This window comes from Microtus ochrogaster, linkage group LG4 (genome assembly GCF_000317375.1).
Source record: "Microtus ochrogaster isolate Prairie Vole_2 linkage group LG4, MicOch1.0, whole genome shotgun sequence".
Classification (NCBI taxonomy): Eukaryota; Metazoa; Chordata; class Mammalia; order Rodentia; family Cricetidae; genus Microtus; species Microtus ochrogaster.
The window spans coordinates 31,092,898-31,107,405 of NC_022030.1; the positions used below are offsets into that span (position 1 = coordinate 31,092,898).

A 14,508-nucleotide genomic window follows, 5' to 3' on the forward strand; every position below is an offset into this window, starting at 1 on the left:
AAGATTCTAGCCTACGTCCATCCTGGGTCGGAGCTTCATCGCGTGTGTCTGCCCGTGAGCAGGGCATGGCGTCTCTCTGAGCTCACTTCCTCTTCCTCCCAGCATTCTGTTCTGTTTACTCCTCCCACCTATGTTTTAACCTATGAGGGCCAAGCAGTTTCTTTATTGCTTAACCAATGAAATCAACAGATTGATATATGACACACCCACATCATGTTTCTATTTCTTCCCAGTGGGATGATTAGGTATAAATAATTGGCTTTAGTATACTACGCATATTACTAGATGCTGTCAAATAATTTTGTTCAGCAATACTTTTCAGCCTGGGTTATACCTCAGAATTACCTAGGGAGTTTGCTAAAATAATGTAAGCTTGGGTTTTAGTCCTGGGGTAGAAGGTTTGTCTATCTTAGGTGATCCTAATTACAGCCACGCTTTTAGTTGCCGACTAAAACAGTGTATACATTTTCAGGTTTTGGTTAACTATTCTTTGCTCATTTTAGATTGCTTTCGTCTTTTAACTTTACAGAGTAAGGGTTCTCTGAGAATAAAATTGTAAAACAAGTTCTAAAGATGAAACCCAAGCTTTCCTAGTTGCCCAAGTAAGACACACTCCTACAGCTTCGTCCTAGATGGTGCCATGTTTCTGGAGGAGCAGTACGAAAACATACATGGAGTGGCTTTGGATTGAATCTGTAGCTACGTTAAAGAGCAGAGATACTGGACGTTGGTCACCAGCCAAAGGCGTTTTCTGCCAAGCCTGACAAATTGCGTTTGGTGCCTAGAACCCATATGGTAAAAAGAGCTTCCAGAAGCTGCCCTCTGACCCCCACCCAAGCATCACAGTGTCTGCCCCCTCAAAAATAAAATAAGTAAGATTATGATTTATTATATTAATAATCTAATGATTCAAGCCATGCTCAACAGAACTAGGGAAGTACACAGCCTAAGAAACTGAGCAATATGAGGTGTTATTGGAAAAGAAATCCCTCAGTTCTTAATATTACTCCCTTAAGCATTTCTTCACACGGACTAAATAAAGATTACACTTCAAAACTGCTGCAGGGAACTGAAGAGGGCTTGTTCTGAAGAGTAATTTAAACGTAGGAGCTGATGAACCTTAATGCCCATAATATTTCAGTTAAAAAAAAAAAAACCCACAGCTGTGAAAGTCTCGGCGCCACAGTTCTTTGATGGCGTGGGAGAGGCCTGAAGCGTACCTTAGTGGTCTTCTGCCGGCTACCCAATCACATAGGGCAATGCTACAAATCCTATACTAAAGGACTTTCCAATGGAAGACTTTTACACAGTAAGCTTAGTAGACAGTTGTCATTAATGCTTATCAAGAAGGACAATGATGTACGCTTTATAACAAATCTGTAAAGTAGTTTATGGGGGCTGTCAGCTGCTGTTGGAGAATTCACCAAGAAACACATTGAACATAAACTGCAATTGCAATAATCCTGATGAATGAACAAGTCCAGTCTAAAGAAGGAATTAAACTTCCATTCAAAACGGCCTTTAATGGTAACGGGAGAATGAACAAAAGAATCAACAAATAGATTTTATCAGCCAAGCTGTAAGACAGAAAATGGCATAAGCATCATTAAGTTCTATTTTTGTATGTTATTGCTTTAGTGGTCCTAGATTTACTTCCTACAGAATGAAACCTATATTCCTGTTCTAGCCTTTTAAGGAAATTCGTAATACTGGGCCATTTACTACCTCAGACTTGAGCACACTAACACTGTACACACCCTCTGCACTCTGAAAGACAACCTAGCTCCCCAGCTTGTTACACTTGCCAAAATTCATTGTGTGGTACCCTTGCCAGACACACGCTTAGTTCTCATAAAGCAGTGGTTCTCAACCTGTGGGTCTTGACCAGTTGATGGGGGTCAAATGTTAGGTATCTTGCGTATCAGTTATTTACATCACGATGCACAACAGTGGCAAAAGTGCAGTTACGAAGTAGAAATGAAAACGACTTTACGGTTGGGGTCACTGCAACATGAGGAACTGTATTAATGGTTGCAGCATCAGGAAGGTTGGGAACCACAGTCTCCTCGGCACTATGAGCGAGGTCTTTCCTCACAAATAGACGAGTCTTAAGTACAGCCGTGTGGTAACCTGTCCCTCATCATGCAGTCGGAACATGGTCAAGGTGGCATTTGAAGGCAGCGGTCTAGCTGCCACTCACTTTTAACCACTTGAACAAGGCTTCTCATAGCTGTGTTCAGTGAGTTCTTTGGTGCTCATTCTGGGTGGCCCCTGTGTTATTCCTCTCCCCTGTATATATGCCAATAGGCCAATTTTTCAGGCCCTGATCAAAACTTGCCTACTTTCCTCTTGGGAATTTCCCCAAGTGGACTACACTATTGTATTTAAAGACTTCCCTACAGTTAGATTTATAAAATACAATCAACTGGTTCCTACTTCCAATCTTATATTTCTTACTACCTGAGTGAAGTCTAAGAGCTATCAGGTATAGTCATGTCAGAAACATGGCTGTTTTGGCAGCTAAAGGATTGAGGACATTCAAAAATATCCTGAGAAAAGGTTCAGCGACAATGTTCACTTCATAATTAAAACTGAAAAAGTGAGGCTCTCTCCACTCACTTGAGACTGTTCGCATCCTTTGCTTTATTTGTGTTTTCAATGGTAGCTTTCACTAAAGAACACCAACAACAAGCTGGGAGACCTCCTGATGGTGCCCGAGTCAGAAGGCTATGGACTTTATGTTGGATAAAATTCTAGTAAGGGAGGAGGAGATACCCAGTCACCTGTTTGGAATCAGAAGGTCATAAGGACATAGGTATGCACACATGCTTCTGGTTTACTGTTCTTAAAGCCACAAAATGTGCGTCTAAGCACTGCAGCTTGCTAGACCTTGGGTTTGCTCGCACAGTATCTGGTGGTTTTTGTACAGCACCATCCAAACCAGACCATTTCTGTAGTTTTCACCTCAGCGGAAATGCTGTTTAAGAAAACTCACATCTGGAAATATTCTATTCCAATAGTGCAATTCTGGAATAGGGGTTGCGTGACAATCAATGTAAGGGCCTAGGGAGAAGAGAAGCAATGATTCATTACGTTAATTTTGTTTATTTCGAAGTTCAGCAACGTTTTCCTCATTTGCACGGAGTTATCTGATGGGTAGGGACCTGCCATCATTCACTAAGGAAAAGACACATTTATTTACTGGTCACCCACGTGAAGGGCAGCAAGTGGATGAAGATGACAGTCAAATTTCCTGGCTGAGTGAGCAGCTGTCACAGCCGATTCCTCTGAATGTCTGTGAAACGCCTCTCAGACAGCATCACAGTCAGTGGTCAAATGCAGATTTACCCTAACTCTCTCCACGCACGTCTTTGACTTCTTCTTATAAACAAAAGCAACGTTTTAGAAAGAGGTCTAATTTTGTTCAAATATAAAACTCCATGTCTAAAAAACACTAGACTAAGTACCTATTTTAATTCACACCTATTATTTTAGAACGAGTTTAAAACTACGACATAGACGTACATTGATTTCATGATGAAGGACATAGCATTTCTCAATAATTAAGTGTGCTTTTTAAAACTGAGTTAAGTAAGTCACCGAAACACAAATACTGAGAATTCTTTCTGTATAACAGTGCGTATATGCATGTGTGGGGTGCTATGTGCATTCACATGCATAGAGAGGGTGTTGTTCCCAGGAGCCATGAAACTTAAGAAGAGAAAGAGCAAACAGAACAAATAGCAAAATATGCTATAACCCATATTTTAAAAAAAGAAAACTAAAGAAGAAAATCCAACCTAGTGTTGCCAATGAGTTATATCAAGTCTTACTTATCAGAAGAGATAAATTCTGAGGCTGGGAGGAGGCGGAAACTTGTTTTTTTTTTTCCTTTTCTCAATAAAAAAAAAATCAAAAAAAAAAAGAATCTGGAACAAGACACAAGAAAGTACAGAGATCGTCCGTCATCAGACCTCATTAGAACGGGTTAGCTCCAATAACACACAGCCACAACGACTACGCCGGGACTCTCAGATGGTACATTGGTACATCTAATCACCAGGCACCATGAAGTGTTGGCACCCAGCTCCTTCTATGACTTATGCCTTTGTAAAAATGGTCAGTTGGTGTTAAGAGTTGGCTTTCCACTTTATACTCTGAACGGGCTACTAATGAATGTTGGTAACAGGCTACCTGCTGGACAGCACACCAAAAGACTCACCATGATAGAAATCAGCATTTCCAACAGGTAAGAAAATCTACATGCATGAGATCCTTCCAGTAATAAAAAAGGAAGAAATGCTAAAAAAAAAAAATGTTAGAAGACTAGGTGACGGCCTTGAAATTGAAAGCAGTTTAATCTTAGAAGAGAGATAGCTACGAAAATAAAGAAATGCTGGTAGCCTGGTTATAGCACAGAACTTCATGGATTGCCCATGAGTTAGTTCTCAGTTGCTTGACTGAATATACTTACTTGTGCTTCACAATTTTAAATTATGTGAAAGAAAGCACATTAATATCATGACAGCACTAACACATTCCAGGGCATATTTATAGTCTGAGAGTGACTAGCCCTGAAAACCACACGCTTCTCACAGCCTCCAAACACAAAGCACTAACTGTTAAGGTAAAACCCTTAATACTGCTGTGACCTACGACAACTGTATTTACACAGGTGTGCGGGATGGCCGTCTCCATAAAGCAAGTGTGACAAGGAAGGAATGAAAACCATCCCTAAACTTAAAGAGAGCAAATGTAATGCTGGTGAAAAAAAATCCATTTTATAGGTAAATATTTTTCTCTCCTAGGCAGCCAACATGAGGATATGAATGAATATATTTTAAGTTACATTTGGGGTTATTCAAAAAACTATAATTAGGACCTTAAGTTGTTTTTCTATTTTTAAAGTTACTCAGTTTAGCCTTGGGGGAACACTGCCTTTCCTAAGCCTATTCTGGGTAATGTCCAACTATTACACCAAAAACCCTTCAGGCAATGTTCAGCCTGTCATGATGTTTTTCTCGGAGAGCAACTACTGAGCAATTCTGTACAGAGACTGTTGTTGCAGGGTTGTTTTCTGCCATCGTTATTACAGCCAGAGTGCAGAGAAAGAGAGAGAGAGAGAGAGAGAGAGAGAGAGAGAGAGAGAGAGAGAGAGAGAGAGAGAGAGAGAGAGACAGCTATGTGCAAACGTGGCATTGCAGGTCTATAATGGACATTCCTGCGGGAAGCACCTCATGAAAATTCATTCTCAGACGGCCTCATGGCTACACTGTCCACATTTTAGTGATCACATAACAGCCATTGCAGGCAGTCCTTGAGAAAATAAGTTGTATGGGACCAAAGTACAACTCTCATTACCATTAATGTCCGAACATCAACATTTTAAGCCAGAAAAGAGAAGGAGAAAACAAAAAGAAAAAAAAAGAGGACTAATAATAATAATCAATCACTTGTTTTCCCTAAATATTGAAAGTCTGACATAAGGGATCATTAAGACCATCTATATGGGAAGATGGTGCTTTGTCACTTCTAGGTGACAGAAAGGCACATCTGGGAAGGACTGTCATTTAAGAGTCTCCTTAGCCAACAGTGTAAGTAAGAGAATGGACCCTCCTTCTCTATCTCCGATCTCTTCTTCCACGCTCTCTCCCTTCTTTCTTCTCTATGCCCTCTCTTCTTTTCCTTTCTATTTTGTCCATCTACCTGTCTGATCAGTAAAATATTACACTTCCCAACGTTGATTCTAAGTGTACTCTATTTATAACACGGACCATCAGGTAAACAATTTGGTTAAGCGCGGAGGAACTGAGAATCCAGTTACAGACAGAATGCCAATACTGTACAAATGGGACCACACAGCACTGGTGACTATTGACATCTTCACGCAACTCCTTCGCTACCACGGCTCGTGGCTCGTGAATCTCTCCGGATACAATTCGTAATCTTGTCTCCAGCAGCTGCCTGTAGTTTTTTTTCACATTAGGCATGATAAATGCATTTTGGAAACTGACAGGGGAAGATTAATACACTCATAAGCACCAAAGAGAACCTTTTACTGATTTCAAATTGCTGTTCTCCCGTCCCCCACTATCCAAAGAGTACTTACTCACGAAGGCTTCCTCCTCCACAGGCAGACGCATGGCCATGCAGAAGTATGTGTCAGACTGTTAAAAAGAGAAATAAACAAAATCCATTTTAAGTGACTAAGAAGATTGAAATGATTACTACGGAATACATGGCTTCTAAGACCGAAGGTGAAGCATTCACTCCAGCGAGATGAGAATGCCTGCCGAAGACTGGGCAATACGTTCACAAAAAAGCTGAGTCTGAGTACCTTAGAGATACTAAAATGCTTTATACCATGCTTTCATAAACAATTTTGAAGACCACTTTCAAGGGTCATCATCCTGAATGATACTTCTAGCATAGTCGCAGTTAAAAGGCAACATATTAGACACTTTTCTAAAAATACGTAAGACACATCTGAGTTGAAATCATAACTACATCAGAGGTAGTTCTGACCATCTTTGCTATTCATCAAATTAAGTAATTTCCTATATTATTTTATATACGCCACAAACATTAATTACCACACATCTTAACAGCAAAAGTTGGTTTTAGATAGAATGTTGCATATGGTTATTCTCTTACTTTAAATTTTCATGTCATTCATTGAATTATCTCAAACTAGTCTTCCTTTCCCAGTAATTGTTCCTCGATCAAAATGATCACTTTTCCTCTTTTAATATCATTTACAGTAGCATCAAACTCTTCAGTGAGCCAGGTGTACCAGTGTATGCATATAGTCCCAACTACTCTGGAAACGCGCCAGGGGGACTGAGCCCAGAAATTCAAACCAGCCTGCATATCGTAGCAAGACCCTATTTCTAAACAAGAAAAAAGTGAAACGAGAAATTGAGTAATAAAAGCTTGAACTGGAAGACAGCAGGCCTATGAAGAAGACCTAGCTGGAAATCTGTATGCAGTGAAGTGTGTGTTATGGTTGATACGGACGTAGCTGCACTCAGTCAATAATTCATACTTCAGACATTACTGTTGCAAAGTGCCAGAATCAACAGACCCCAGCAACGTGGATGCAGATCATCTGAGTGTTTCAAACTGTACAGTTAGCAGCTAAAAATCATGCATATAACCTAATTTCTAACCCCTGTCTTAGGAAACAAAGAGGTTGGAATACACAAAACAAGTATCATAAAATTTGGAAAATTATGCAGGGATTTGGTCATTGTTACTCCTTTCTTTATGACATTTTTTTTCAGTTGATAAAATAGTTTCACTTCTTAAAACCTCTGCTAGAAAAAGTGTACTGATATGTTACAAGTCACACAAGACAGCCATAAAAATGCAGGAACAAGGAGCTTTGTACATAGATCCTGTGATACATACAGACAAAACAGGGTCTAAGCATCTTAAAACCATGAACCATCATGCCTAAAATTATTCATAAATATTATTGTAATGTTTAAAAATGATATTATAAAATACTACTGTCTTAAAAACAGTAACCTTGGTGTTCTTTTGTATTTTACCATCATGTGATTTTAGAAATTTAGAACCTACATTTTCTGTGACTCCTATAACCCCTGATTCTATTTCTAGAGTTATGCTTATAACCTGTGTATCAAGCACGAGTTAGTGTTTTCCTACTACTGTGCTGTTTAAAGCAATGCAATAAGGTAGACAGACATGATCACTCCGCTTTAAACTCAGGAAGGCAGACCATGAACATTTATTGAGGTCTTACTACATGTCACTGTTTTTCATAATTGACCCCTTTCAGCCTCCAAATGCACTGCTATATTATAGGCACGATTATTACCCCCACTTTACAGACGGGGAAACTGAGGCAATTCAAGGTTTAAAATCTCTGAAAGGTGTTCTACAGACAAGACTGTCCCTTTGATCAAATTCTAGTCATGCTCTTTGGAGACCTCTTCTCAACGACAGCTTTAACCTTCAAAAGCTTTATAGTCTCAGTTCAAACCATGTTTCTCACCCCTCCATATAAATACACACAAGAGACTTGCTAAACCACCAACACAAGTTTCACAGCTTTAACTCTGCACCTCTAGAATGACTCCACCATCTTTTAAGAGGCCTGCTTCACTCTGCAAACAAAAATTATTGTCTGTACCAGCCTAAAGGTAGTACACAGGGCTAGGTGCCTAGATGCCCATTACAGCAGTTACTTTGCAAAGGTTCCAATTCTGCTTCCTTCCTCTGCCTCTTAATATGTAGTCTACTATCTCTAATGGGCTTGTGGCATCTAAGGAGTATTGCTCAGCTCCCGGTGCCCCACTCTGCCCCACACTAAGACAGCCTGTCATAAAGATACAAAACTCCTGATTTTCCTTCTAGTTATGCCAATTAATAAACGCTGGTGGCCGAAGTCCAGAGGCAAAGCCTTCTCATAATCATCAGCACACCCCAAACTTAAAAGGTTGCCTCCAGTTTTGTCCTGGAAAGGTTCATTTCATCCACAGTGGTTAAGTTACCCCGAGCAGATTCGCAAATGAATAAAATCTATTCTTTGCACTTGAGCCTGTATAAGGCCTTGGAAACCCATGAGTACAGTAGCTGCAATTGGAACACAGCTCATCTAACACATCACATATAACCCAAAGCGATGTGACAAGTACCAGTTCGAAAGCAAATATAGCAACAAGAGCATGTTAAAGAAGTTGAGCATGTACTTATAACTGAAAGGCCAAATGATTTGGATGAAATGCAAATGAAACCAAAATTCCTTTTAAAATTTGGAAAAAAACTGTTGGTGCTTTACTCTTTTGCTGTAATCCAGTTCAAGCTTACTGCTGAAATAGGAAAGGTATTGAGTTAAAGGGACACATCAAATTGTGCAACCCGATTCTCTTGATAAAAGCTAAATGCCAAAATGCAATGCATGAAGATTTTTATAGATATTAACATACAAAATATAGAAAACTACTGTTAATATCAGATTCATGGTGTGATTTATTCATCTTACCCACTGCTCAGTTTAAAATTAGAAAAACTTGGGAATGTCTTTCTCTTATGAATTTACATTCTTAGATGATAACTTCTTTTGCCATGAAAATGTTTACATTTCAGCTGCTTATTTCCTAGGCTGCTAAAGTCAATCGCAAAGAAGATAAAGACAGGAAAGGAAATAAAAGTATGAGGGAAGAAGGGAAGAAGGAGAGACAGATGAAGAAAAGGAAGAGAAAAATGGAATGAGACAAGACAAGCATCTTAATTATTTTAGGAGAGCAAAGACTATAACGAGTTCAGTATCAGTGTCGACCATGAACCATCATAGCCTGATTTGCCATCTTACTTATAACCCCTTTTTGGGATAAAGAGTAATTTCTGTATGAAGAGAAAAATATATGGCTTTTCCTTAAAATTGAGCTCTTTAAAAATACAGAATATCAAATCAATAATTTGCCTTCAGCTGAAAGCTCTGAAAACCACACAGTTCAATAAGATGGGGGAAAGAGCTGTAATAAAAAACCAGAATGTTTTGTTTTGGAATATACTGTTACCATGATATGTTACTTACAACTAAGGTAAGAAGAACCCAAAATCTACATAGAGAATGCATCATTTTCAGAGTGCAACTGGTCAGACGAATGGGAAAGGATGACTCATGGACATCTTCAGCGGTCTCAAGGTCGGCAGAACATAAGTGCACATATTCTTTGCAATGCTATTTGTTTTATTCTCATGAGTGCATTGTGAGAAGACTTAGCAGACCGTACATCACCTTATTTTTTAACAGAAAAGTCACTGTGCTAATCCACTTAAGGCCACCCAGGTAGTTAATGTTGGAATAGGATTACAAGTCTTCTAGTTCATGCCTGAAGAACATCGGAGATAATGGGGTATAGTTCTTGTCATTTTTTATTGGGTTCAGTTTCAATCTATTTAAATCTGTGATTGTGGCTGGCCTTTAAAAATCTCATGGTTCTCCTTTCTATAAAGATTAAATTGTATATTCAAATAAAATTAAATTTCTTCATAAGTAGATGAATAGTGTTTTTGTTTTTTTTCCCTGAGATGTAATTTTTTGGAAAATAGGTTGGAAAATAGTATTTGTCAAACTCTTGAAGGATTATGTTGGTGATTATAATTTTTTACTGAAACACATTAATTTTAGAGTTTGTCACCAATAATGCATATACTTTAAGCTGAAATCCCAGCTGTAAGAAATAATCCATCTGAAAAGTTAGTGTTATGGGTCTTCATGTACTAACTGTGAGAAATGCAGAGCAAGAACCTTTTGATGAGACAGCTCACTGCTGAAGGCAATGACGTCAAGAAAAGAATGCACTTGATTAAAGAAGGAAAGAGTGCCAAGAGGTGTGGTGGCGCATACTTGCTATCCTGCAATCATGACGCTGCAGACGAGAAGACTGCCAAGAGAGTGAGGCCATTCTGGCCCTAGTGAGTGACTTCTGGGACAGCCAGAATGAATAGCATAGCAAGATCCTTTCCCACAATATATGAACAAATGAATGAAAAACATCATCTCTGTGATGTAATCAATTATATCACTGGTATGGCCAACAAAGCCAATTATGCTTCTTAAAATGATGAACACTAAAAATACTGTTGGTAAACAGTATCTTGAAATTACAGCCTTTACTGTAGAACAATTATTAAATATATTTCCAACAATTAGGGTTAAAGTGGTGGTTCTGTGGGGAAAGGGGTTCACTGTCAATCCTGACAACGTGAGTTCACTCCCCAGGAACCACCTATTGGAGAGAGAGAGAGAGGTAACTGTCAAATATTGCTCTAACTTTGACAAGTTCAGCCTAGCACACACATAACCACACATGAGCACACATATACAAACATATAAAGGAAATGAAAACTTCAAATATTTTATGGGCTCTGTGATAATTTAGCTTATGACACTTTGTAAAGGAGAAGCATCTATTGGCCTACTGCTTCATTTGAGACTTCTCCATATCAGCGGTTTACCAAGATAACACCATCAGGCAGGTTAAGGACAGAATGTTCTTTAAGATGGAAAAACTGAAACTAAGGAAGATGAACAACTTGATTGCAGGAAAAGCAATTATCTAGGCTTGATAAAATAAAATTCATATCTAGTTTACTAAAGCATTCTTCCTTACAATATGGAAAAATAAGCTAGGTGTGGTTGTGCATGCCTTTAATCTCAGCAGTCAGGAGACGGAGGCAGGCAGACCACTGACTTCAGGGCCATCCTGGTCTATGTAGTAAACTCCAGAATAGCAAAGCTTATATAGCGAGACCATGTCTCAAAATAAAAACAAAACAGATTAATAAGAAAAAGACCAATTAAAAGGGTATTTTCAGATGTCTCTTATATTTGAAAAATATTATCAGTTCTAAAACACAACTTCAATCGTTTTTCTGATCATAAGGAAATCAAAGACACATAAAAATTTAATAAGAAGCTTTAGTCCAAGTTCCCTAAATTTCCAATATCGCCTGCAAATGTTTCATAAAAAGCTTGGTGATGAAAGACAGAGAACCAGAGGAGACCCACAGCCATTCTATTGTCACCATTTTGTTCCTGCAAAGTAAAGTTATTTGAATACATATTCATAACTCAAACCAATGTTTGTAACACCTTTGCAAGACACAAATATAGTACCTTCCTGCTCACTCTAACAGTCTTTTCATCTGAGCACACAGGCCTGGGAGAGACGCTTCCATCGCTCCGTCCAGACTGCCAGCACCACCCCCTCAAAATCTTCTATGCATCATGAAATGAAAGCCCATTTCCACTCTGAGGGAAGAAGACTATATCAGAGCTTGGTACCGGGGGACTGTCTTCAAAGTCCTGCAAATTCCAACTCTTAGCATAAGGCTCAGATGTGCAAAAGGGAGAAATAACAGCAATCTAGATAGCAACATTTTCCAGTACTATCTGCTTTGGTTTATCAGCCAGCTCTGAGCCACGAGAGATAAGATACTGCTGATGTCTTTCTACTGTGGCTATGGGAAACTATATAAGAAAGCATTTTTTCCCCTAAAAATCGTATCCTAGAAATACAGGGTGAGTACTTTATTGCTTAGGAACTGCGGTGATATTCTATCACTAAATATTTTAAAGCATGAGTTCTTATACAGACAGTGGTTCAGTAACAGTCATTACTGTAAGAAACAATAGTCTTTGTTTTTATTTTTGTCCCTTTAAAAAACCTGAGATACAATAGTTTCTATGGAAAATGAGGCTAATAAAGCCAACTGCTTGTTTAAATTATTATGGGACAAACAAAACCAGCTGTATACTATTACATGTGGAAGCTGTTGACATAAAACCAGTAATTTTTGTTTTGGGAAACCAAAGGTACCATTCACACTCTACTGTTGAAAGCTATGATTTGATCCTGATTGGATAATATCATTTTATTGTGCAGGCAGGAAGAATTCCCCAGACTGGCTTTACTGAGAAGACTAGAGAATTCGGTGACCAAAATAGGTTTCCAAATAGATAATATGGCTCAGATTTTCTGGCACTGCAATTGTCTGGTCTCTGGGAAAATATTCTGCTGTGTACAGTGTAGTTTCTGGTAACTTACCATAGTTGTCTGTTGTTGAATTACAAGAACTATCAAAAATAATGAGATTAAGAAGGAAGGTAACGTCTAAAATGCTTAATGGTGTGTGTGCGTGCATGCATGCTTGTGCATGTGTGTGTGTGTGGGGGCATACCAAAACATCATGATGTACACCATAACAGAGGCCATGAAAAATAATACCCAACAAAAGTAGAACCATTTCATAACAGAACCTGCTTTTGTGCTTCAGAATGAGCAGTTACTATGAAAGAGGGTCATAACCTCATTACCAACACCCAGCCACACACACACAAAGCCCTACATGTTCTCCACACTCATTCTGGCTTTAAAAACCTATCTCTCCACAGAGGTCATGAGAACCCCAGGGCATATGGGGCTCTGTCAGTCCAACACAGAAAAAGAACTGAAGGACACTAGGATTCTCTGACGAGAATTTTTATTACAAGAAAAAGAAGACACTTGGAAAATAATTGTTTGATATTTTTTAAATTTATCTAGATTGGTATATTTTACACTCAACAGATAATGGGCAAGGTGGAGAAGTGTGTGTGTGTGTGTGTGTGTGTGTGTGTGTGTGTGTGTGTGTGTGGTCATAGAGGTTGGTCATCTGTGTGCTCTTCTGGATGAACTAGGTATAGACAATGTGACAGAGTGTAATTCTATCAATTAAGGATTCAGAAAGAACAAAAGAAAAGATAAATTCGAGCTTTTTTCTTTCCTCCTTGCAGCTGGGATATATTCCTTGCAATTGGGCATCATAACCCCAGACTCCCAGACTCTGGCGCTGGTCTATAGGACTAACAAGAGCTGCTCTCAGATTCTTGGGGCATTCAATCTGGTCTGAGCCATACAGGGCTCTTACCTTTCTTAGTCTTGATAATTATGGGACCCAATCACCCACGTACATCCCCAGTCTATTTTAAGCTAGAGCATTTATACCAATATAAATTTGAGTATCTATGATCGGTTCGGTATCTCTAGAGAACTTTTACTAACATACAACACAAATAGGCAATGGAATAAAGCTGCTGTTTCCCAAAATGACTTGAATATTTTCATAAAAACTGATTGTGCTGCTTAGTTTTTATGTCAAGTGGACACAAGCTAGTCATTTTAGATGATGGAATCTCAGTTGAGAAGACGCCCCCACTAGACTGGCATCTGGGCAATCCTGTGGTGCCTTTTTTTTGATTGATGATTACTGAGGGAGGGCCCACCTCACTCTGGGTTGTGCCACCCCTGAACTTGTGGTCTTGAATGCTATAATTCAAAAGGCTGAGCAAGCCTTCAGAAACCAATTCGTAAGTAGCATTTCTCCATAGCCTCTTCAGTTCCTGCTTCCAGGTTCCTGCTTTGAGTTCTTCTACTGCATTCCCTGGATAATGGATGACTCGCCACTGTAAGCTAAACAAGTTCTTCCCCCAGTTGATTGTGGTCATGGTATTTTGTCACAGCAATAGATTCCCTGGCTAAAATAGTGATGCTGACCTGGCTTGGAGAAATATATTCCTCTACCTCACCCTAGTGTAAAAAGAAGTCAGTGTGAAGGGACACCATTTGAAGATAAGATTTCCTGAAGCAAAAACATTAAATTTAAGTTAAACTTTTTTTCTTTCAAGTTAGAATTTAAAATCCTTCACTGAAGATGGCTAGAAAGATAGGTCATTTGCTAAAGTGCTTGCTCTCCAAACATGAGGAGCTGCCTTTGGATCTTCAGCACCCACAGAAATACACTTATGGTGGCATGTCTATAGTACCCATGATGGGGCTGAACAGGAAGGAGGCAAGTGAAGTCCTGGAGCATGACAAAGAGCCAGTCAGCCAAATTGGTAAACGCCACATGGAGTAGAGACCCTGCCCCCCTTCACCACACACACACACACACACACACACACACACACACACACACAGAGAGAGAGAGAGA

The 14,508-nt window shown here is 39.1% G+C and overlaps 1 protein-coding gene across 9 annotated transcripts in view; it reads right to left on the minus strand.

The window, feature by feature from the left end:
* The window catches only part of Pam (peptidylglycine alpha-amidating monooxygenase), a 294,614-nt gene that overhangs the window by 121,757 nt on the left and 158,349 nt on the right, over nt 1-14,508 (minus strand). For all 9 annotated transcript variants that reach the window (XM_026786116.1, XM_026786114.1, XM_026786115.1 and 6 more), the window contains exon 4: nt 6,110-6,167. In XM_026786116.1, coding sequence (XP_026641917.1) covers nt 6,110-6,167 — 58 coding nt within the window. The remainder of the gene's footprint in view (nt 1-6,109; nt 6,168-14,508) is intronic.